Here is a 25,851-nt window from a genome sequence, read left to right as displayed (position 1 = left end):
ACAGCAGAAGACTCCCACAAGCTGAGTCAACTACAGCAAGTCCAGGTCATGACCTATTTCATAGCCAGATAATCATAGCCTTCCTGTGCCACACAGATGGAGCCCATTGTTCCAAATACATTCCTCTACACGCTCACAACCTTCCCTGCCCCCCTGAAGTTCTATGCACTGTACCTAGGCCTGGCTCACCCACTCGTATTTCAAGAGTATTAAATCAAACTCCCAGAAGGGGAAAGGAAAAAGGAGACAGGGGCAAGAGAAACAGGAAGATCAGTCTATACACATGAGTTCAAAGGAGGATCAGTCTATACATGTGAGTTCAAAGGAGGGTCAGTCTATACATGTGAGTTCACTCGTGTGCACTAGCCCACAAGACAAGCACAGGTTTTGATGACAAGAAAAGAAATATTTTTTTTATTATGGAGTTCCATTGAAGATCATACATCTACAATCTGATTGATGCGAGAAAAAAAGAAATCATGGTCACTTCCAGGAAAGCTCAGTCCAATTCAACGATATTTCAGATTGGATTTCGTTTTCCTTTTGTCTTCTTTCCCTCCTCTGGGTGGCAACATTACTGCTTTGGTCTTGGTTTGCTGCGCTGCTGTGTTGGTCTTGTTCCTCAAAAAGAAAAAGTGGTTCTGTGACCCAAGATAGAACTTCCACCTAGTCAGTGGGACCTTTTACCTTTACTCCTTCCAAGGGCTTTGCAGTACCCACACTCCAGATTTTCTTGTCTCTATAGCTCAACTCCTTCAGTAGGGCTTTGCGGCTTCTCAGCCCTCCTTTGTTCTTGTGATTGTATAGTGGACTGGCTGATCTGTAGCTTCCTGCGGTCTCGAGAAAACCATGGTCCCATGATGCCTATGTGTCTTTTGAACTGCAGAGCTCTCATGTCATTGGAGGGACAATGGGGTACGGCAAGACGGTGGACCTTGGTAGTTTAGAGAAGACAGGCAATATTGCAACCTATTGGCTCTGGAATTTCTAAACTGTCTACACAGCACTGTTAATCTCCTCTCTTCTGGAGCTGAGGCTTAGAGCCATGGTGGCAGGTGGGAGGTCACAGAGGGGCATTATTAACAGCTTTCTTCCTCACTAGCAATTTCCTGCTCCAATGATTATAGGGAGATATATGGGGACAGAGATGACACAAGCCCATTTCTGCCATCTGAGAGCTCCTTACACAGTTTTCTGTTCTGCGTCTCCTTCTATTTAAACTCAATAGTCAAGGTACTTGTAGGTTATGTTTGCTTTCCCCCAAGGCAGGGAATAGCTTGTGTCTAGTTGTCATGGATAGATTAGGTACTAAGGCATAGCCCTAAATATTTGCACAGACACTTGATGAAGAAAGGCTTTGCCGGGGGGAAGAAAATATCAACTAAACCATCATTTCTTTGCTGCCTGAAGGTGGAGGTTGGACTCTGTGCCTACTCCACAACTCTGGGGTAGTGGGTGGCTCTCTAGATCATGTCCTGGGGGCACTTGTTCCCAGTGGTGTCCAGAAGTGTTTTGGCAAGCCATGTTAACACACAAAAAGAAATATGTACATTCTCCATGTAACCCCACTTAGTGATCCAGCTTTGGGAAAGAGGAAACATCAAAGTAGAACTCAATGAAAAATCAGGAAGTAAAGTTCCTGTGGCCAGTTTTGAGTCCAGCCGCTAGCTGGTGGTGTGAGCATGGGGACTAACTTCCTCCCACATGTGGCAGCTTCCCTCTCTAGAACCCAAGGAGTGATTCCTGAACCAGCTCTGAGGGAGGAGGGACTGGCCCACAGCTAGGGAATATGTCTACATTCAACTTAGTAATGATGATGGCATTACTTTCTAAAACCCACTTCATTTGCTCAAGCCAACCTTCTTCTAGAAATAAGAAAATATGATCTGTTTTCATTCAGTGTGGGGAGGATCAGAGCCACAGGGCTTGAGTTAACATGCTTGTATTTGGGTTTGGGCTCTACCCCTAACTTGCTGAGTGACCTTTGCAGGATCATTTCCTCTTTAGCTTGTGGGCTTTTCATATGTTGAATGGGAGAGCATTTGGCCAATTGGTTCACAAGGGCTTTCCAATACTAGGTCTCTGTGTGTCAGCTGAGCACTGTCCAAGTTTGTCGTGGGGTCTGTAACAAGCAACCATAATCTTAGTACCAATAAGCAACAGAAGTATATTCCTCTTCGGTTCTGAAGAATAGAAATCTAGAATCAAGGAGTCAGCAGGACTTACAAAGCCTCTAGAGGAGTATTTGATGTTGCTTCTTCTAATGTCTAGCTTCTGCTAGTGTTCAATGACATCCTTTGATGAGCAGTTGAAACTTCCAGGTTTTGCCTCTACAGTCACTTTGCCCTCAGGGCATGTCTCCGGTGTCTGCTGCTCTTACAACGACATTTGCAATAGCATAAAATGGCCAACCGCATCATGTGGAGTGATTTCTTTGTCTGATTATCCTGAATTTAATCCTAAACGAGGCTACATTTACAGACTTCCGGAATCAGAATGTAGGTATAGCTTGGAGACTAGGTCTACTCCCTGCATCTACTCTGACCATGAGTCCTTAAGAGATCCAGAGAACTGGAAATCTGCAGAAGTGTGTATTGTCGTTTCCTCCAGGTATATAGACATAACTCACACACAACACTGTCCTGCACAAGCCAGGAGATGACAAACCGGCAGAGGCAGTACAGCCTGTGAGAAAGAACAGGTTCTGCACGTAGACTGTCCTGGATTCGCACCCAAGTCTTTCCATCTGCCAGCCACGATGCCTTGGACAAGTGGGTTAACGTCTTTGGGCCTGATCGTCCTCAATTCACAATGTTGTTATAAAAATTAATATGTGTAAGGGATTGAACTTAGCAGATGCCCATCATTCAGTGTCAAGCACAGGGCAGATCAGGGACTCAGAACTAAGAGGAATTCTGCACTGAACAAGGAAGACCTATGGGCACAGATGTGGAATGATGTCCAAGCGTATTTTGAAAGGGAAGTGGCAGAGACAGGCCTATGACCAAGACCTTCCTGCACTGGGTACTTGCCACCCAACCCCACCCCTGCTGTTTACCAAAGCCTCATTAAGGATGGCCATCTTGAGTTACATTTCCATGGGCTGCAAGGGTTTTCTACTTCCCTGTTTGTTTGATCCAGTGGAGTATAGAATGTCAAGTCCACACAGATCCAAACTCAGGGATTTGCTAACTTCATGTGCTAAGACTATGGATTGATCCAATCCCTGACAGAGAAGGATCTCCCTAAACTATGCACCCTTCCTCACTTTGCACGGCCCATCTGTTACCAGCCTGGAGTTTAGACCAGGTTCATTTTTCTCTGCTAGTTAAAGAATTAAAAGGCAAGGGGAAAGTCTCAGACTTATTAGGTGTGAAGACACACACACACACACACACACACACACACACACACACACACACACACAGAGAGAGAGAGAGAGAGAGAGAGAGAGAGAGAGAGAGAGAGAGAGAGAGAGAGAGCGTCTACATAGCTAAGACTTGATAGCCTAAAGTTCAGGTTCTTTCTGATGGCTCGGGGATTTAGGGGTCTTTGGGGGGTCTTCATTCCCTAAGTTTGAACAAAGAGAGGGAGGCTGATAGGCCTACAATTTGGGGGTAAATATGTCCTGATCTTGAACTTGTTGTCCTGCTGGTGGTAAGGGGAGAAGAGCCCACCAGGCCTTTAGGAATCAGGAGAACGAGGAAGACGCCGGATGTTTGCCGTCTTTATTATCTGCTGGTGACCCCCTTTTCTATGCATCTGCCTACCAGGAATCTGTCGAATCTCTAATCCTTCATTTCAGATCTGGCATGGGATGGTCCCTGTGACTGTTACTTTTCAAGGTGAATAAAATAAAACTGAACAGATGAAGTGCTGTTTATCATCAGCTCTGCTCCCATCCGTAGGTCTTTAGCTAAGTCAATATTTAACCCTTGTCCTAGAGTCAATGTTTAATCCCAGGACAGCTAGTTGTATAATCCAGCATTCCCTATCAAGCGAACAATATAGTCAGCTTGATATTAATCACAGTGAATCTGCCAAGGCTAAATTGCATCTTCTCCACCTTTGAGAAGGCTATCAGCTCTTTAGAATTATTCACTCCAACAGTAGCCCATCAGCAGATAACGATAGTTTCCTGACCTCATGACCTCTGACAATGCTCCTTTTCCTTGCTCCAGTTCTGCCTGGTGTGGTGCTCATGGGGAGGAGCATGGAATGGGGTTATTGGCTTTGTTTGTCCAGCTAGCAACCGAGTTCTGCTAGCTAGCAACAGAGGACCTGTGCTCCTTGTTTTGAGTCACAGTAGGAGGGATGGAACTGAAAAAGTCCATTTTGGCTGACACTGGTCAAGGTTGCTAAAACTTGTTGAGCCTAGACTGTACTACCCCACCCCCTGCAAGCAAGTCTTCCTTTTAAGGGTCAAGCAAAGAGAAGGGAGATTGATGATAAGCAACCCCATTTGTCTGGATATCGGGGCCCATATAAAGTCAGGACAAGTGGTCCAAGGTATGGTTGAGAAGGTGTTTGTTGTAGATATGAGGGAGAGTACAACCAGAGGCATCTGGAAGAGGCCAGAGCAGAGAAAAGAAAGTAGTGGAATAAATATTGCCAGTAGACTGGATGAGGCCATAAGGAGGGGTGGGAAGTGAGAACAGATAGAAGAGAAGAGAGGGCAAAGAGGAAACAGGTCCAAGAGAGAGGGGGGGGGTGGACCAAGAGCCAAGAGAGGGCCAAGAGAGAGGTGACCAAGAGCCAAGAGAACCAAGAGAACACAAGGCCCAAATGGTAGGCTTATACAGAAATGAGAAGCTGAGGGAGGGAAGCCCACGATCGGGAGGTTAGGGTAGAGGCAAGGTGAGAAGAGTCAGGATGGCAGCATAGACTCTGTAACAGGCATATGCAAAGCTGAGACAGCTTGGAAGCTGGTGTGGGCTTTGATATGGTAATAAACACACCACCATTAGCCATTTGTCCCCCAACTTCTTTTGGACCTAATGGGGTAATTCTTTATTGGCTCTGTGATGATTTGCCTAAAGAGCTCATGGCCTGGAGTCTGCCATCTGGCAGTATTGTGCCAAGGAGGGCGGAGAGGCTGGCAAGTAGAATGGTAAAGTGTAGGGGAGTTTCAAAAGGGAAGAAGGCTGTTAGCTGATTGCTAATTCCAATATTTACTTATAGGAGTCACTTATGGGTCAAACACATATTCCCGTTTTAGAGTTCTCCTTCTAATCAAGTGAACATTCTAAGTTACCTTTTCCATGACCACTTTCCTGCTGTGACACACTTCAGTCCGTCACTGTGTGCTCAGCGTTGACTGCTGACCGTCAGTCAGAGAGTGCACAAGCATAACTTCTGGGGCCCCCGGGATGAGTGTGGAACCCTTTCTTTTTTTCTTTTCTTTTTTTTTTTTTTTCGGAGCTGGGGACCGAACCCAGGGCCTTGCGCTTGCTAGGCAAGCGCTCTACCACTGAGCTAAATCCCCAACCGGAACCCTTTATCATTTTGGCTGAGAGAGAAGGGAAGGAAGAGGTTGTGGCAGCCCCACCCCCAGGCTGACAGTTGAGTGGAAGTAGGCTGTTGTGGGTACATAGAGCATAGCTGAATGCAAAATGTAGAAATGGAAAGTTGGCTGTGACCCATTAAGACCTTAGTTCCCCTCCGGGGATCTCCGCAGGCTCTAAGAAGCTTTGAGTCTATTCCAAGCGTTAGGGACAGATGAACAAGTCTTTTTCTGAGATTAGCAGACCGCCCCTCACCCCGTGCTACGCGACGGAGAAGGAGGAAGAAACTTTGAGTAGACATCCAAAGTCAACAGGTTAGTGCCAGGTGACAGGGCCCTGCCCCTCTCAAAAGCCACCTGGGACTCCCAGATTTGCTGTTTCCTCGTTCCTGGTTTGGGACGGACTTGTAGCCCAAGGTGCGCCAGGTAGGCAGGCGCTGGACAAACAGCTCCTGCAACACCCTGCAGCCTGTGTCCATCTGAGCCTTATGATCTCAAGTCTTCCGTTCTGGTGTTCAATCGTGTCGGCAATTTTTAGCTGTCCACGTTACACTGTGGTGGTTGAGAACTGGTTGTCTTTTCTGTCTCTTCAACAATCTGTCTTTCTGTGTCAGGCTCTAAAGAAGCAAATTTTCTAACCTTTGCCTGCTCTTTTGTGTTTTGTTTTCTATTAATTGATTAATCAATTATTAATTATTATTTTTTGAGATAGAGTCTCACTCTGTAGCCCAAACTGGCTTTGAACTCGTAACAACCCTCTGGCCTGCGACTGCAGGCAAGAGTCACCACATTAGCTGCCTTTGCCTGAACTCTTAGCCAAAGTAAACTGCCTCATCTTCTCAAAAGTGTCTGCGCAACTTGTTCAATCCCTTTAGGCCTAGTACCCTGCCTGACTCTCCCTCTTTTCTAAAATGCGCTGAGCCCTGTGGCAGGAAATGCAACTCAGAAAGAGATTCCGATTGAGAGTTCATATCTGCTTCAGAACTCTAATTCCCACAAGCCTCTGCGGTTGGGGGTGGAGTCTCCTTGTGACTGTACCTTTCTGCAGGGTTTCAACCAGCTGCCCAGAGTGGGCTGTCGAGTTTGCCTATATTCCCGCTGATAGCAAGGGGAGCAGATGGCCAGTGTGTCTGAAGCCAAACTATGGCCCCTAAAGAATGGAGTTTGGTGGTCCTAGTGGCCACATACAGGGTCACCTAGAGTCCATATTCAATTGTAAAGTCTCCAAAACATGTTTGTTAAATAGTGAGCTCCGGGGTATCTCCTGGGTAGAGGATGGTCAGAAACTCCTCATCTCTTTGGCTCATGTGTTCTAGTGTGTGTTTCAGTGGAGGATCCTTTAATAGCAGGCAGCTATTAAATGGATTCAGTATTTCTCAAATCATTCTATGCGAGGTGAAGAAATAACTTCTGAAGTGTTAGGAGTGATGCAGTCTGGGGTTCTTGAAACGATACTGTCTACGGGTCCTGAGCGATTTATTTTCTCTACCAGTTAAAGAATTAAAAGGCAGGAAAATCTGAAGCACAGTGGGTAGCAGCAGAGAAACCTCAAATATGGCAGACAGAACTGACAGTTGAAAAGAGGTGTTTATTAGGGGTGATACAGAGAAAGCCCCTCTGGAGACTCTGAAAGCTGAAAAATCCCATAATTCCCACGTGGGGTCCTTAAAGCCTCTGAAGTGATTCCTCCTCTCAGACGGTCCTGTTGGTGAGAGACAAGAGCCTACAGAGCCTTCGACTTAAGTGGCCAGGCTTTTGCTTCAAGTCAGGAGGGTGAGGAAGAAGCTGGGCATCTTGGAAATTCCACCACCCTCATTACCTAGTCATTGTCCTGTCCTCATCTGCCAGCCAGAGAGTTCTAACTCCGTGTTTCTCAGTAGGGTTCAGTGAGAAGCGTTTATACATGGACACTCGACATTTGTGCTCCATTTGTCCAAATGTCAGCAGGCACCTCGGGGCTAGTGTCTGAACTTTCAGCTCTCTGTCTGGCTGTGTGAACTCCCCCCACTCGGCGTCCCACTAAGCTCAGACTAGAATAAGCTAGTTAGTGTTTCAAGAGAACAAATGTCTGGAGATGATTGTATTAATGATTGTATAATGTTTCCCAAGGAGAGAAACATGCACCCTCATGAGACTCTAAGCAGGAAAACACCTGACCAGAAGACAAGGTTATTGTCAGATCCAGAGGAAACTCCACTTCCCCAAACTCCAAAAGGCAGTACCCAGAAATGACCATCTTGGCTCAGCTCTGCAGGATTACTGAAGGATACTGTCAGCATTCCTCGGGAACCCTTGAAAGAGTTTCTGTCCACCAGAAAGAGGTAGATATGGAACCTATCTCCCCTTCCACTGGAGGTTGCAACATCTGGCTCCCTGCTGACATACAATGATGCATACCAAAGCCCATGCTAGCCCCAGGCTCCTTTAGTCCCTAGTCACACATACTTGTTATGCATTTCAAAGCGAATGCCCAGCCTTCCTGCCCTCCTCACCTCCTCCACTGAGCTAGCTCTCAGACTATTACAGTTCATAAGCACCCTTCTTCCTCATACCTCTGTGTCCTTATACAGGGGAAAGGTTTTCCCTACCCCAAACCCAAGTGTGCTAGCCTTAGTATTTTCTCTTGCTCCTCTCGGCTATTCCTGTTTCCCTAGCCCTAGCCATGTCTGCTCTACTTTTGCTCTCTGCTCTGGACTTTTCCAGGTGCCTCTGGTTCTTCTCTCTCTCTCTCTCTCTCTCTCTCTCTCTCTATATATATATATATATATATATATATATATATATATATATATATATATGTATATATATATATGTATGTATAATCATGGAGTGACCATTTCAGTGGTTTCTTTATGGTGTCCTCGATTACAACTATCAATATATACAAACAAGATGGTTGACAAAGTAGTAGTGATCAAGGATAGAGACTGCAGGCGGGCCACGCGTCCCAGCTTGCTTCTCCTCAACCCTATGAGATGTTTCCTCTGTCAGTTTCCTCATCCCTAGGACAGGAATAGCCACAATTACCTTCAGAAATATGGCATCTATTGTGTATAGAATGAGCTGTATAGAAACATATGAACAGGAAGTTAGCTACATTACGAAGTAGAAAGAGGAGTGTTAGAGAGCTGAGCCCAACTGCTTCATCTTGTGAAAATCAGTGGCATCCCTGAACCCTGGAAGGGAAGTGGCCCACTCAAATGTCTCTGATTCTTGGTAAGGAGGGGTTCCCTGCCTCTCACTTCAGAGGCAGGAGCATGGTGCTGGTGGAGTTGGTCCGCTCTGCATGGCTTGTCTCTTGCCCTTTAAATTTAGCCTGCCCCATTCATGTGTAGTTTCTTTGGGCCATAAAGGAGAGCTGTAAACAGGAGTGACCTACTTCCTTTTTCTGCCAGCTACTCAGATCTTAATTTGTCCCTGCCTCCCTCCAAACACCGGGGCTAGAGACTGACCTCCTGCAGCTCCTCCTGGTGGATCTGAGGTTCCTTTAAAGCACCTCCTTGGCTCCACTGTCTCACTACTGGGGCCCATTCCCTCCTATCCCCCTCTTGTACTAAGACAGGCAGCAAGACAGGACACCATAGCTGCTCAGTTCAGGACAGGAAGTATTAGAACGGTTCAGAGGAGGGAGAAGTCTCAGCAAGGGAAGCAGGAAGCTCCTGAGGAGACAGGTTTGATCTTCCAGGACATATGTGTGAGTGTATATACATACCTGTGTGTGTGTGTGTGTGTGTGTGTGTGTGTGTGTGTGTGTACAGTCTTGTGCAGTCTTGTGGTTTAATGCAGGCATTGCAAATTATGGCTGAAGGCCTAATGCAGCTTCCTGTTTCTGTCACAGTGTGGCTGGACTGTAGAATCACCAGTGATCCGTATATCCTCTATAGCTACAGAGGTGAAGCCGAGCGCTGCCTCAGAGGCTTCTGAGTGTCAAACCTAAGATGTTTGCTGTGTGGCTCTTGGAGGAAAAGTCGACCGTGTCTTGTTTCAGTGCATTGGCTTCCCTAATGCGTGATCTAAGGAGATCCAGTTCAATGACATTGCTTTGCCAAGTACAATAGCCCAGCGTATATCGTGTCCCTCCCCTCAGTTATTTACTAGTTTCCCTTGGATAGCTAATGCTCTGAGAAGCCCTGCAGGTAAGAATCTGTTCATTCATCTAGAACTTCCCAAACCTCTTAGAGCTACAATTTAATTTCCTTTCACTACCTCTTAACTTCCCTAGAAGTGAGTGATGTTCTATGGATATTCTTGGTAAGACTGATTGTTAAGCACATCAAACAGCCCGAACTTTTGACCCATCCCAGATATCAATAAACGACAGGTCTGATCTTTCAGGACATGCATGTGAGCATGAGTGTGTATATACATGTGTGTGTGTATGTGTGTGTATGTACATGTGTATATGTGTGTATGTGTGTGTATGTGTGTGTATGTGTGTGTATATACATGTGTATATGTGTGTATGTGTATATGTGTGTGTATGTGTGTATATATGTGTGTGTATGTGTGTGTGTATGTGCATGTGTGTATGTGCATGTGTATATGTGTGTATATGTGTGTGTATATGTGTGTGTATGTGCATGTGTGTATGTGCATGTGTATATGTGTGTATATGTGTGTATATGTGTGTGTATGTGTGTGTATGTGCATGTGTATATGTGTGTGTATGTGCGTGTATATATGTGTCTGTATATGTGTGTATATATGTGTGTGTATGTGTGTATATGTGTGTGTATGTGCGTGTGTATTTGTGTGTGTATACATGTGTGTGTTTGTGTGTGTACATGTGTCTGTGTCTGTGTGTGTATGTGCGTGTGTATTTGTGTGTGTATATGTGTGTGTATGTGTGTGTATGTGTGTGTATATATGTGTGTGTGTATATATATGTGTGTATATGTGTATGTATATATGTGTGTGTATGTGTATATATATATGTGTGTATGTGTGTGTACATGTGTGTGTGCGTGTATATATGTGTGTATGTTTGTTTGTATGTATGTATGTATGTATGTATGTATGTATGTATGTATTATATATCTGTCAAGAACTGCTGGTTCATGGATGGAATGGAGCTATAGTGGCTTTTCCATCTCTCTCACTGGTTCCTCAGGCAGGCTGAGATTGTGGGCAGAACATAGTCTGGAGCAATGGTTGTGGTCTGACACACTTTTGACAAGCTCTGCTTTGTTTATACCGAAGTGGTTGAAGTGGAAAGGCACTAGGCCAAGGTCATGTGTGCTTATAGTCTCTGTCTGTCTCTCTGTCTGTCTCTCTCTGTCTCTCTGTCTCTCTGTCTGTCTCTCTCTGTCCCTCTCTGTCTCTCTCTCATTTCACTAGTTTTATTGCCCGAGTGACTTCCAGCAAGTGGCTGCTTCTACTGGGCCTCAGGTTCCCTGTCGCACAGTAGCTCTCAACCACCCTAATGTTATGACCCTTTAACACAGTTCCTCATGTTGGGGCAACCCCCAACCATAAAATTATTTTTGTTGCCACTTCATAGCTCTAATTTTGCTATGGTTAAAAATCATAATGTAAATATATGATATGCAGGATGTTTGATATGTGACCCTTGGGAAAGGGTCCTTTGACCCGTCCCCTCCCCCAAAGGGGTCATGACCCACGGGTTGAGAACCACTGTTCTAGATTAAGCATATAAAGGTCTGTGTTTCCACCTGGCTAGATGCATCCAATCTGCATTTATGCATTATCTATCTATCTATCTATCTATCTATCTATCTATCTATCTATCTATCTATCTATCTATCTATGACAGGTTTCCTATCAGCCCCGAGGATGCCTCACTTGACTTTCTTGGTATAGTATCTGGGGTCATGATGAGGTGTGAATAGGTGTTTCTGAAGGACTCGGATGCCACTGACAGTTTGAGACAAGACAAGAGCCTGTCCATGTGACAGTTCTTAAATTGGTGTTGGGACCTTTCTTCCCCCATAGCTTCTATTGCTCAATGATCATACTGCCCAATACAGAGCACGTGCTGGCATGTCTGGCAAAGAAAATCCCAAATGTGATTGCTGAAAAGATGGTGGGGTTAACAGTGGGTAAAGGTTCCCCAATAACAGATGTGGTTGTAAGACAGAATCCACATAAAATTCCTCTCGTTTGTCCTTCTGTCTTTCCCAAACTGTCCCCAGCCTGTCCACAACCTTTGATACCAACCATTCATAAACAGTGGAACAAGAGGAGATTGATAATGAAAAGTACCCCCTTCTTCCATTATTTAGGGAAATCCCAGAAAATCTCGACATGGGCAGAAGACCCACAGCATAATGAGGGCACAGTCAAATACAGAGATATGATACAAAGAGTGGATGCTTGTTCCTCCCGTCTCCCGCGGAAACCACCCTCCGACACAATCGTCTAGTGAATCCCCCCAAAAAACGAATGAAGGCCCTTGGGTGTTTAGACCTCCTGCCAGGAGGATCTTCAGTGTCCACCAAATCCATGCCATCCCTAGCCAAACAGCTATGGAGTTTAATTTGCTGAAGTCCCACTAGAGATGTAGTGAAATAGATGAAGTATAATTACAGTCCTTAAGGAGCTATGGCTGTGCTTGCTTGGGCGAGCCTGGTATAGGAGAATGCTGTTAACGTGAGCAGCAGGCTTAGTATTAACGGGTAGAGAGAAGGAAGGGTGCCCGGAGGCAGCAGTGACAGCGCCACTTTGGAGAATGCCTGGTTGTCTGAGACCCACGCTGGTAGCCTCCCATGTCTCCAGGTGGAGATTGAACTCAGTTAGCTTCATGTAGGTGGAGGAAAACAAGAAGGGGATGAAGAAGCCATGGAGCTATCCGGGCTTGGTCCTCCCTCCATGGTGACCGAGCTCTTTACCTTCCCATCCTCAGAGTCCTGGGTCCTTCTCCAGGACGGTCAGGCTGGCTTGGGTAGGAAGGTCACTCTGCTGCAAGTTCTTACCCTCACCAGGGAGCTTATCCGGTAGGAAATGTGTCATCTGAATTAGCGTGATCCTTGGCACCCTTTCTGTCTTCTGAGCTGCATAGAGACACATAGAAGGCTATGAGTATTCTGGGGTGGACATACTGACTTGCCTTCCTGAGACCTGGAAGCCAATTTTTGAGAATTTCCCAAGTCTAGTAGTGGGCTGGAGAGATGGCTCAATGGTTAAGAGCACTGACTGCTCTTCCAGAGGTCTGAGTTCATATCCCAGCAACCACATAGTGGCTCACAACCATCTCTAATGAGACCTGATGCCCTCTTCTGGTGTGTCTGAAGACAGCTACAACATACTTATATACAATAAATGAATAAATCTTTTTTTTAAAAAAGTCTAGTAGCCAAGCCCTTAGAACAATAATGATTGGTCCAGACTATTTGACCCCTGGCCCTGAGAACCCCACTCTCTCCTCCTGGCTCCCAGAAATCCTCAATCTCTTTTCATTCAGTCTCTTTCCACCATGGAGCGTTCATATCAAGAGTCTGCATCCCTGGGTCGTTACTGAGAGAACAGTGCAGGCCGAACAGAAGGATGCAGATGCAGCCCTTGGCCCCAGGGCTCTGTGTGCTCTCCTGGGCTCTGCTGCCAGGGTTGTCAGTGTGGCTCCGTACATATGGTTAATAATTCCTGTCGTCCTCCAAAGATCTCCTGAAACCAAGGACTGCCACTGAGGCAGAAGTGTGAAAGCCACAACCAAGAGTAGTTAGATGGTTCAGAGTAGATTTCACCTTCTCAACATCCAAAAGTGTGGTCACATGATCTAACCTGACCCACTTGATCTAACCTGACCCAGCCTGAGGCTATAAGGGCTCAACTCACAGGTCCTCTCTCCCCCGAGTCTCCTTTTCAGTAGGACCAGAGCAGCAATTAGAAGCAGGGCCAGCACAATGGAGACTGGAGTCAGGATCCGAGAGTCGCTTTCTCTTTCTGTAAAAGTACTATGGAGAAGAAAGAGAAGAGCACAGGGCCACAGAGATCAGAACTAGACGGAGTGTTAAGACTGATAGCTCACTTCCCTCATTGTTTCACGGGTGGACAAGCCGAGTTCCAGGCGGACTGGCCACCCTTGTCCCTGTAACTGGCTCCCAGAGGAACTGCTCTCTTCAGCTCCTAAACCCTAGTCCTTTGCTTCGCTTCACCCCCCCACCCCCCGTGCATGGCTCGCAATATGCTGTACTGAGAGAGAGGTTGACCAAGAGACAGGACGTTGGCCCAGGCAATTGGCTTTGTCACATCTTTTCCTTGGGCCTTCAGCAAAGTCCCAAGGGTCCCAGCCTAAGAGTTGCTTAATTGTATCATTTAGATTTTTGCTAACCACTGGGAAGCGTTCAGATACCATTATCACTGCATGGGCTCTGGGCCATGAAGGAAGGTAGCTGATGCGTATGTGCTCCATCCACCGTTTACGGGTTGGTAAGACACAAAGGGAGAGAGGTCAGCAGAAGGAAGAGCTGGCCAGGAAACAGGGCAGGTCGGGGTCCCCAAGTCAGGAGAAAGATGCAAGGCCTACCTCTTCATGGATGACCCTTTGCCTGAAACCCACATAGGGCCTGCTGCTGAGAGCTGGCTTGGTGTCAAGGGGCTGCTTTCTTCAGTAGTGTTTCCTAGGCTCCCATCAGTTCTTCCTTCCCCAGGCGCCGCTTCCATACATGTAGCATTCAAGGTCTGTGCACTTGGAGCTGGCGATGACCCCTCCGGGGAGTACAGCATTTGTTGCTTAGAAACCTTCGTTTCATCTTGGAGAGTTTCCCAGGTCCCATGCTCTGAGATCAGGACCGACGGCCTCGTGGTTCCTGTGGTCTTCCTGGGTGCATTTGGAGACGTGCTGACATTTGTTTCCTCTCGAGGCCCATCAGTCTCTGGGGTTGTGCCTTGCTTCCTACCCTCACTCGTGGTAGCACCGGTTGTTACTGAGTTCCTGGTGCTCCACACCCAAACACCCTGTGTTGTACTGAACAGGCTCCCTGATTTTGGAGCTGGACCCTCTGGTGTGGAGACCGCCACCTTGACAGAACCCTCCTCTCTGCTGCTTGTCCTTGGAACCATTGTTCTGGCTGTTGTTAAGGTTTGTCTTCCGTTGGCGGAAGATGTAGTTTTGCTTGTATCTGGGGTTGGAGCTGATCTGTCCCATTCTGAACCTCGGCCTTCTAGGACCTGGGTGACTCCTGAGGTCCATCTGTTAGCTGCTGAGGATGCTGTCCCAGGAGATGCTGTGATGGGCTCACTAGAAGCTGGAGCTGCTGCATAGGTTGTGTTGGAAGGGCCTGCGTGGGCGCACACAGAGAAAGGCCAAGATTGAAGGTTATCTGGGTTACCGACTGGATTCAGCAAAGGGTATTTGGCCAAAGGGTGTGGTAATTAGGACGCACCACACTAAGATTCAGTCTTCTACCAAAATGTCAGCTAAATCTCAACCTGCTTTTATTCTTTTGCAAATACTCACATCTTTTTTAAAATTTCTACTTTCTTCCCTCAGGCCTGTATTTTCCTATTCAGCTCCCCATTCATCTACTCTGCAGGGTATCATTCAGCAAAGGGGTAAGGAAGCCTCCGATTGCATCAGACAATGCTTAGACTGTAGCATTCAAAGGGGTTTGTACGCTCACCGGGAAGATGGATTCTGACTAGGTATTCTGTAGAGCAGCCTTTATGGGACACACCCTGCCCTTACACCTCCACCCATGAGTCTGGACCCAACATCTAAGAGGAGAGCCTTGGACTGGTCAGATGTCTGCAGAGGGTCTCAGCAAGGGGCTACTATAGAAAAGTCTAGCCTCAGACCTTCTGCTCTCCTGTGTGGCGCTCGGCAGTGCTATGTCTTGTCTGCATGACTGAACATCAAGTTGTCTGGAACCAGAGAAATATTGTCTAGGTCATGGAATTTTTGGAACTCAGCTCAAACTTTCATTCTGCAACATTCATGGTAGAAAGAACCGGGCATGAGACCCTGTGTGTATTCTGTTGGGTGCTTTTCCCTGCTAACTGCCTTCCTGAAGATGACTTCTATCTAAACCAGAAGTTTTCCTCCCGGAGCCTTTCTCTCATACCCCCTTTATTGCCAAAGGCTTAAAGCTTTCTTGGGCTTCCGAACCTTCTTTTGTATTGACTGTTTTTTTTGTTGTTGTTGTTGTTTTTTTTTTTTTTTGAACATCGGTTTTACAAAAATTGGCCCTTTAGTCATCCATCAACTCATACCTGCAGACACAGTCAGATTCACGCTGAAGAACAGCATGTCGTTTCGGTCTCCAATGCCACAGCGGTAAAGTCCCGTGTCACCCAGGGACAGCTGGAGCAGCCTCACCATGAACAAACCACTCTGTGGAACGTCGGTGAGAGCCACACGCCCACGGTAGTCGTGGTGAGTGTATTGGTTGGTGGACACGACGGTGTAGCAGATCCACAATGGAGGCCCCAGGCGGCACCAGTATTTTCTTTGATGCCTGTTGACTGAGGTGGGGGCATAATGGCAACGGATGGTGACAGTTCCCCCAGTCTCCCCAGACACCAGCTTGGGGCCTCTCAATGCGTTTGCACCTGCAGGCAGAGAAAATTGTCAAAGGAAAGGGAGCAGAGAGTGCAGTCACTCTGAGAGAGTTAGGTTACCAATTCTGCTTGTCAGAAAATGCCACTGTGAAGGGGGCCTGTAGAACTAAAGAGGGAAGCAGTAAGGAAGTAGGCCTTGCCCAGAGGTATGGACAGGAGCTGAATTTAAGGTCTCAATACAGACTTTTATCCAGTATTTAGCTAACACGTATATGTTAGGTGTTCCCATGCAAGTCTGTCTAGACCGAATTCATTTCCCTAAGTTCTACCTATATGCTTGTAGGAAGGAGGAGGCCACTCCAGACTGATGGCATTGGTCTTTGTGGCATGTAAAAGAAAAGTGCTACTTGGTGTGCACATATCCGTGTGCTTCCCTCCACTTGGTTGGTGCATTTTCCAGACCAATGGCTGACATTTCCCCAGGCTAGCCACTTCTCTATAGCCCAGAACACTGAGAATGCATGAACACAGTTGGCACGCGAGCACAGGAGAGAAGTATGGTGACTATACCTGCTTTGGCAATGTTTAGCTGAACCAGAGTACATATGACCCAGCATGAGGAAGACATTAATTTGATAAGGTGTAAGTGGAAACAGAGTTTATTATTTCACTGACGTTTCCCACTATCTCTGTGGACCTCTGTGCTCTTTAATGAGACACCAGGCATAATCCTGTGTATAGTAGATTTCATTGTCTTTCTTGGCACACGGAATGTAGTCTAGTCTAGCCTAGCATTATACTTTCATCCCGATGTGATAACAGACTGAAACTTGTGTCTCATCTAGCTGTAGGCTTTTTCTTTGTTCCTGCTAGCCTTGGAGACTGTCATTGAGGAGATGTACAGGTTGGGTCTCTCGATTTGTTTTCTTCTGTGGCTCAGAGCTGCGACTTGGGGATCTTCCAGGTCTCGCTTGGAGAAGGGGATGGTGGTGCATGAGACAGTGTTCCTGTATATGGCTAATGTCCAAAGTAGCTCTGTCTGTCGGTCTGTCAGTCTGTCTGTCTATCTATCTATCTATCTATCTATCTATCTATCTATCTACCTATCTATTCATCTGTCCATCCATCCATCCATCCATCCATCCATCCATCCATCCATCCATCCATCCGACTATCTTTTAGTAGCTTCTGGCTGTACTTCCCTCCTGTGAGAATGGCTTCTCATTTTGATGGCCTTTTATGGCCAGCAATGATAACCTTCTGGCTTTTTGCACTTCTTTTTTTTTTTGGCCACAGTCCCCTGTGGATGTCTCTTGGTGAGGGCCCCAAATTAGGTCCAAGGCACGCTTTGTCCTGTCAGAAGAAACCTGGCCTATATGAAAATTCATTTGGTTATTCTCTAGACGTGCCTTCCCTCACATGACTCAGAGTGAAAGTGGCCTATTCTTTTCTTTTCTTTTTTTTTTCCGGAGCTGGGGACCAAACCCAGGGACTTGCACTTGCTAGGCAAGCGCCCTGCCACTGAGCTAAATCCCCAACCCCATCAAAAGTGGCCTGTTCTTTCAAGCATTTCTTACACCGAGCTCTTCAGTCTTCTAGGGTTCTTTGCCCTCCCTTAGGAGGTCAGGATGGCTGCCTGTTTGGCTATTGCGGAAACTGACTTCCTTATTTCTTCCCACACACAAAGGCCACTGAACATTTGAGTTCGGGATGTGAGTAGCTGGTAGTCTGTTACACATCTTAAGTTCTTCTGAACCCAGGAAAGCTCTGATCGGTATCCCCTTACCAGGAACAGTTAAAGAACTTGTGACTCTTTGTATAAATTATTCTGTTTCAAAATGGGGTTCAGTATGACAATACATGCCACGAACTCATCAAGAGGCTGAGGCGGGAAAAGTTTCGAGTTTAATGCCAGCCTAAGGTACTAGTGAGTCCTGCCCCCAGCTCACAGGGATGCAAGCAAACGTGTCTGGGAATTAGCACCTGGTTTAAACGAGCTACCTGGGGAGAGGCAGCGGAAACCACTGAAGAACTGATTCCCTCAGGTCTGCTTGACCCTGCAGCAACAGCTGAATGGACAGGGGAATTGGATGTTTAACTGTCAGTGACCCTTAGGCCAAAAAAGTTACCCAAGGTTCTTATGAACCACAAAGTAACAACTTACAACCTCTCCTCCCCAACACCGTGGCACGCAGGCTGGGGGCTCCCTTTCCCCTTCTTCCCGCAGCATGGAGACAGAGAGAACGCCAAAGAAGGGACTCAGACCTCCGTAAAGCTTTGTCAGAACTTCACTCGACCCAGACAGCACAGCCCCAAGTCTCTTCTACAGGTCTGAACTGAAGTCGCATCAGCTCAGCTCCCTACATGAAACATCCTGGAGCAGGGGAGGGGCGGGGCGGCGTGAATTCAGAATGCATCCCGACAAATAATAAATACCAAATCGACATTTTAAAATTTGATGTACTTTTATCCTTTCTTGTCTGTTACTGCTAATTTGGAAATCATTTTAAACTTGGGAGGGGAGAGACATCCTCTTGAAGAATGGAATGAGGAACTGTGAGAGGGTGGCCCAGGAAGGGGCCACAACTGGATTGTAAAAATAAAATAAAAATAAAATATGAATCCTGGAATGAATCTCATAAGAGCACAAAGGTAAATTGTACTAAGGAATTCAATACAAGACACAGAAGAGAATTCTATAAAGAAATAGAAACCCAGAGGAAAAACCAAACTGAAATACTGGAAATGAACGACACAGTAGGGATTGGGAGCTCATACTGTCCTCATCCTCATCAATAGAATGGTCAGACTGTCTGAGCTAGAAGACAAGATGGAAACATTGGCACACTCCAACAAGGAAGAGATTGCTGGTGCGTGGCTATGCGGGGTACTGTAAAGTCATTTGGAACATCACGAAAGATCAATTTAAGAATCACCGGCATAGAAGGAGGAAAAGGAGGAGGAGTAAGAGGAGGAGGAGAAGAGGAAGAATTTTTAATTTTCAGCAAAATCAAAGCAGAAATTTATGAATAATTAGGGAGATGCCAATCCAGATACCGGAGACATTTAGAATACCACATAGAAGAGACCAGAAAGGAACTAACTCCCCTTGTCATATTATAATTAATCTATTAAAATATACAGAACAAAGAAAATGCATTGAAAATGCCTGAGAGGCATCCAGTTGCGTATAAAGGTAGGCCCATAAATAACTGAATTCTTCATAGGAACTTTAAAAACCAGGAAAGTTTGTATGTGTCAAATCTTACAAGGTTATTACTTATTAGCTGTGATACCCAACAGTTATTGGTCATTGAAGCAAAAAGAAAAACTTTCCACAATAAAAATATGCTGACTACTAATTCAGCTTAAGAGAAGATAACTTGAAGAAATTCCTCAGATTGAAGAGAAAGCCAACTGAGGCCACAGGAAAGAATAATAAAATAGTTAATCAAAAGAGGAATAAGAAAACACTAAACAACAAATTCAACGAACGTTGACAGGAAGTAGTGCACAGCTCTCAATTTCCCATAAAAGACGGATTGGTACTACCTGAGGATAGTAAGACCATGGGAAAAAATTGTTCCAAGCAAATATGTCCTGGAAACAAGCAAGTGTTGTTTTTCTAATTCATCAAGAGAGAGACAGAAGGCCATTTCATGATGATTGGGGGAGCAGTTCTCGAGAGGATATTCCAGTTCTGAACACACATGCCACACAGGTGTACCCAGTTTCATAAAGCAAACGTGACACATGTAAAGGCATAGATTAACGCTAACGTAAGAGTGGGTAACATCATACTCCCACTCAGTAGATGGCCATCCCAACAGAAAACAGACAAACAAAAAGAAACACAGAGGAACATCTGAGTAAGAAGATGACATCATAGGTGAGACGGGTCGGTGGATCTGGGAAATCTCTATAGAATAATCATCCAAACATAGCAGAATGCACATTCTTCTCAGCAGCCCAACAGGTCACATGTTAGGGCACAAAGCAAATCTTAACAATATAGGAAAATGGAAATAATTCCTTGTATTCTGCATGAACTCCTGGGACCTAAGGTCTAATTACAGGAGAGTTGCAACCATAAATGTTTTGGTTGTATCAATACCAATAAAGGCTTAATTAAACAACATGCCACAAACCACATGATAAAGGTTACTGGTATTGCAGTTTATCATTAACAGGCAAGAATAGCAATCATAATTGAAATTATTAAATTGTGTATACCCTAGATTCTAAGAATTCTTGTGTCCTGGAGTAGACACATTTGAAAGGGTCGCTGTATCACCATTAGTCAGGGGGATGCAGATGTCTGGCTTTCTGATTGAGAATCTTTGACTGACTCTTGCCGTACACACACTTTTTTTTATTACTTCTGAAATTAAGGACCAATACCTCAAGTATTCATGTGGTGAGTTACTAACTGTATCTCTTGGCTTCCATAATGATTAAAGGATTTAAATTATATACTAGTCAAATATAACCATTAAAGAATGGGCTGGCATTAAGATTACCTCACCTGGGGACCCTGTTGCTAAGCCTCTGCTTCTTGTTAGATGGAGGGGGGCAGGGTCACTCATCATCATTGTCCAACCATAGTGCAGCTATGACTTCCACTGGGGACTGGGGTTGGGGTGGGAGTGAGGCCTGCAGTTGGGGCAGGCGTTGCACTGGGATAGGACTCATGACAAAGGAGATCTGTGGCCAGACAGAGGGAGAAGAGGGGCTGTACCTGAAAGGGAGTTTTTCCAGCAGCAAAGGGTCGTGGCAACTGTGTGTGCTTCCACGGAGTAGAGATGGGCCCTGAACTGTTGAGAGCCAGACTGCAGCCATCTGGAATGGGGCCTCCTGTGTGGAGGGGTCATGGATGAACCTGGGTGAAGAGAGAAGCCCAGCTATCAGGTGCCACCAAACGCCTACAAATCCATTCTTAGGAAAAGAGTGTGAAGTCAGCTCTAATCCCTGTCCCAACACCCCATCCAGTAAGAGAGCAGTCCTCACAGGGCTCCTACTGACTCTGAATCTGCTGGGTATAAAGTGGCAGAATGGCAGGGTGGGGCAGGAGGTGGGAGAGACGAAGACTACACATCTTAACATTCACAGAGTTTGTGGACGTGCGTGCAGGGACACAGGGACAGGTCTCTGAGTGAGGATTAAAGTACTGACTGACCTTGGAACGATTAAGTTTAGAATACTCAGAAAGGCAAAGCTGTCTGTTTACTGCATGTGAACAGAGAGGTCCTGGGCCTTCCTGAGGAGCAGTAAGATTAGAGCTCTCCATCACACATCGCACAGCAGTGACTGCCGTGGCACTCTGACTGTCGATGAGCTAGACATGATGAATCCATTTTAAGTAGTATCACAGTACTTTCACTCCTTAACAAATTCAATAACAATTTGTAGAACAACTCCCTGGACTAGAGTCTAACTGACAGACACTCCACACACACTATAATCTTCAAGGCCTCCCCATTACCACCAGAATAAAATTTAGGCATCTCTGCATGGGGAAAGGATCGTTTACCCTCTTGTCTGGTCTATACCTGGCCTGCCTCAGCACAGCAGGCTGCAAGGACTGTCAGGACTGGATTCTAGCCATAATGCAGTTGTCCTCAACTCCTGGCACATACTAAGCCCTTCATAAATACGCATTAAATAAGTGACCAGTTATATTTTTAATCATATAATTCCTTTGCATACTGACTTCTTTATGTGTAGGATACGGTCTCCACTTTTATGTTGTTAGTGCTGGGCCGGGCACTTAAATGTTTGTGAAAGGAGTGGACCCGAAGCCTGTAACATTTGTGTTTGGGATACCTTGGAACCTTGTAACATATTGTAAACAGTTAAATTTCAGTCATCCCCTTAAATGGAAGAGAGCAGGGGTGGAGGTGGAGGCCTAGGTGGGGTGTGTGTTGGGCAGGGGTCTGGGGTGGGGGAACAATGACTATTCTAGATATCATTGCGCTAGGCATATGAAGTCTCTCCTCAGCTCTCAAGGCCTTTATTTCCCGAGCCCAGATCCACAGCGCAGTGGTGTCAGATCTGCCCCGTTGGTTCTGTCAGGGCTTCAGTAGTCTCGGAAGCTGTTGTGGACTCACCATGGAGCAGGCAGAGTATGAGAAGAAGTATTTTCCACTTTGTTCTCAGGCTAGTGACCTGCAACCAAAGACAAGAGGCCAGAGGGAGCCTTGTGAGAAGCTAGAGTGGCAGGGAGCCCAGGGCTGGGCGCTCTGGCTGTGCGATTTCAGTTTGCTCCAGCAGCTGGGTAGCCCTATGTGAAAGGCAGGGCCGGAGAACTGTCTGTCTTGGCAAGTGAGGCGCTGCCCAGGAGCTGCCAGGAAGATTGCGCTTCCCTTATTCATGAGATTTCTGTGTTCAAAAGAGACAAATCCCTCTGTGAGATTCTAGCCCCAGTGCCCACTCCCCAGGGGAGCTCTAAACTGGTGGGAGGTGAAAACCCGGAAAGCAAAGTTTGAACTGTGGTGGAAGGGGCGGTCTCAGGATCGCTCCTTCTCTGTGGAAATACAGCAGTTTTCAGTAACAGACAGACAGTGGTGGGGGTACAGCTTTCCTGAGATGCAGGATATCACCCCTCTCCCTCTTATCCTTCCCTCCTTGCAGAGGGAAGCTCTGTCAGGGGCAGACTTTTGTTTACTGTCCATGTGCAGCTGAGTTAAAACTAAACCGTCACCCCGTTGATTGTTCTCCTTCTCCGCCATCTTCTCTAGAAAGCCCTCTAGGACATTCCCCAGCTCCATTCGACCCTCTGTTCTGCATTCTCCCACTGGCCTTTGGAGCTCACTGAGAGCATAGCCCTGTGTCACATCCTTCTATGCTTGTGCTCTAAAACCCGATCCAAAACAGAGGGCAGCTACTGGGAACAGTGCTCTGTCAAGGGAACCCCAAAGGGCTCGCTTCTCAGTGATTAAAAAGATTGCGATTGTACCATATATGTATCTTCTGTGTTCTCTGAGGATTTTCATGGGTGTTTAGCTGAAGTTCTCTGGACCTACAGGTCTATTGTTTTTTTTTTTTTTTTTAACATGAGTGCGTGCTTTACCAGCCTTAAGAATGACCAGTTCTCTGACTTTAAGTGTCACTTTGGCACATGGGCGAGGAAACGTCTTCACTCCCAACTATACTGTAGAAAGCCACTGACCAATAGTGCAAGATCCAATCAAAGGAGAGAAGGGGACAGGAGAGAGCAAAAAGGAGAAAGGCAAGAGTTCAAGGAAAGTAAGAGATAAAAGAAAAAGGGAAGAGAGAGGAGAAAAGGAAAAATCTCTGGGCTAGGCTCCTAGCCACTTGTCACCTGGCATGGCTCTGCTCAGCCATGTCTGCTAGAGCCTTTGGCTGCCCTACTGTCTAGGAGCCAAGACAAACTGTGACTTAATTTGACAAGACCCAGGTTTCTAATATCTTCTAGCTCTCCCCACCACCACAATTTGCCTTGTCCCCTCCCTTGGGGACTGTTAACGGCAATCCCTGCCCTTCCCTACCTTACCTGGTTCTCTCCAGGCTCTCCCAGGGTGTGGCTGCACCTAGTCCCCAGTTTGATTAATAGTCACCAAGTCCAGGTCCCCTGCATGGCTGGCATTCTGACACCCCACTACTGTTTCCAAAGTGCCAAGTCCTAACACAGCTCACATTAAGGGACACCATCACTAAGTCACTCAGTATTTTCTGAAGCCCAGTGGTGCTCTAGGAGTAAGGCTGTTTCCGTGGGGCAATGAAGAAACACAGTGCGTGTGAAAATAAAATGTCTCTAGCTACTTAACAGTTTTGGTTTATCTAGCTACTTGGTTTGGGGCTGGAAGGATATCATTCAAAAGAATGTCTCTAGTCACCCTTCCTGCCAATGACCTTCTGGGATCTTCTGCAGGAGTCTGGGAGTCCCAGATCTTTGGGACACCACATTTAGAGTTTAGCAGCTTGTGTCCCCTCCGAGTCCTGCTGGGAAGCACAGCCACCTCATTTTTCATCACAGGCTGGTGTGTGGCTTCCCTACCCACCTTTGGCACCTCTAAAACTTTTCTTCTACCTCCATCCCTATTCCTGGGATGGTCTGGCATGTGCAGAGGGAAGAGCACAGCATCACTTGGTGTTACTGGAGGCTACTAGCTTGACCCTGATGCTTATTTCCCTCTACTTCAAAATAAGAGCTTCTCCCGAGTGGCTATGCACTCTGCATCTAATGTATGCTGGCTCTGCCTTACCCAGTCTGTCTTCAGACCCAGAATACTTTGCTGCAGTGAAGAAGAGAGTACAGAAAAAAAATACTGGGGCTTGAACTCCCGAGTCTTCTCTGGCCTTTGGCAGGGGCTTACCTGCCCAGAGGAGACCCCCTAGAACACAAGTTACTTTTGCTCCTGCAACCTACTACCCACGTTTAGAGCAAGACCCAGACCTCTGGGAGAAAGCCACGTTACCTTTTGTTCTCTGGGCTTAGCCGGGGCATCTTGGTCCATGATGGTCCTGAGCAAGATCAACTTGGATTTTTTTTTCCAAAGAGGTGTTGGTGTTTGGGAGTCTTCCAGTGGCTTTCTCTCAATCTGGAGTCTGAGAAGGCAGGGTGAGGAGTTGAAGGCTGTGGGAACTAGAGCTGAAAGACTGCGGCTGAAAGGGAAGCCGTGCTACTCACCTTTCTGACAGTTATATCAGGGTCCCTTTACTGATGAAAGTCAGTTCTGGTCTCTTGCCCTCACTGTCACTTGTTTCTTTGGAACACTTTCCAAGGCTGGTGGCAATAGCTTCAGGGAAGCACATTGTTCTCCCACCTTCTCTCCTCTTATACCCATGCAAGGACCCACACATTTAGGGTGCCCCGTCTTCGCAGGTTTTTTTAAGAGCCTCCAAAACCAGTGATGTAACCACCTGAGCAGGAGAGAAGGGGATTTCAGGATTCAGGAGAGGAAATTCCCCTAAGGCTGGCCATCAGTGGCTGCCCCACAGCTGACCTGAACACTTCGGCTTCTGAGGAAAAGGCGTTTGAGTGGTTTGCTTCAGTTACTTTAGTTTAAATTCATGATCTGGTGTTTACCAATTGTGTCCAGCACAAAGAACAATAGAACTAATGAACAAGGCAGTCTTCACAGAAGGAGACATGGACAAATGTGGCTGAAACAGATGGTTCACTTAAAGAATCACAGCAGTATTTCCCCTGGGAAACTCTTCTTTGCAAAAGATACAATGTTCTCACAACTCCTGGCCTTAACCTGACACAACCTAAACTCTCAAACAAAGGGGCTCAAAAGAGGAAGGGTGCTTGCTATAAGCTATGGTTGGTTAAGGACCATTTCCAGGACCCCTCAGAGATAATAATACCTTTGGGCCAAATCAAAAGGTTCTTCTTCCTTAGAATGAATTCATTTGGTGCTTTGTTACACAACACCACGGGCAGTTGAAGATACTATCCGGTGCTTTTCCAGATATGAAGACATTGAAGTCTAAGTGGAATTCTTAGAGTGCGGAAACCCACCACCTCCAAGTTCTCCAATGATCTTGATATGGCTTCTGTCCTTACTTACTTTCAGACACTTTGCAGTGAATCACAACAAAGCTGATTTATTCTCTAAAACACCCATGTCTGTGTGCGTGTGCATGTGTGCGCACTGACTGGTGACTGTAACAGTCATGTCTACTGCTCTTGGCCAGCATAGGTGCCCACTTGGTTCCCGTTCCTGGGCACCTGATCTTCGTGGGTAGGCAATAACCTCTTGCACACATTAGAATCCACCTGCCACACGGGAGGCATCCTCTTAGAAGTGGATCCCTGCGTAGTGTGCAGTACGAGGACCTGCACATGGCTGTACCCTCAGAGGCTCATCCCCGGAATGAATAATCCTTATGCAGGTGGTAGAGGGCCTGGCTTCCCCATCTCTTCT

The 25,851-nt window shown here is 46.4% G+C and overlaps 1 protein-coding gene across 9 annotated transcripts; it reads right to left on the bottom strand.

The window, feature by feature from the left end:
• Positions 1-389: 389 nt before the first annotated feature.
• Positions 390-24,837, bottom strand: Fcamr (Fc alpha and mu receptor). Of its 9 annotated transcripts, none has more exons than XM_087581624.1 (9): positions 24,609-24,818; positions 24,397-24,526; positions 22,066-22,123; positions 20,697-20,837; positions 15,671-16,009; positions 13,986-14,739; positions 13,295-13,413; positions 12,352-12,513; positions 390-934 (listed from the first exon to the last, which is right to left on the bottom strand). In XM_087581624.1, exons 2-8 carry the CDS (start codon positions 24,433-24,435, stop codon positions 12,362-12,364), a joined length of 1,602 nt encoding a protein of 533 aa, XP_087437750.1. In that variant the 5' UTR covers positions 24,436-24,526; positions 24,609-24,818; the 3' UTR covers positions 390-934; positions 12,352-12,361. The 9 variants fall into 9 exon arrangements, with proteins under 9 accessions (XP_087437750.1, XP_087437748.1, XP_087437751.1 ...); XM_087581622.1 differs by having other exon boundaries at positions 390-621; XM_087581623.1 differs by lacking the exon at positions 390-934 and adding an exon at positions 7,077-7,205.
• Between the last annotated feature and the right edge of the window lie 1,014 nt (positions 24,838-25,851).

This window comes from Rattus norvegicus, chromosome 13 (assembly GCF_021556685.1).
Source record: "Rattus norvegicus strain SHRSP/BbbUtx chromosome 13, alternate assembly SHRSP_T2T, whole genome shotgun sequence".
Taxonomy (NCBI): domain Eukaryota; kingdom Metazoa; phylum Chordata; class Mammalia; order Rodentia; family Muridae; genus Rattus; species Rattus norvegicus.
Note: the sequence above shows the minus strand (reverse complement) of the source record. Positions and strands in the feature narration are given on the sequence as shown.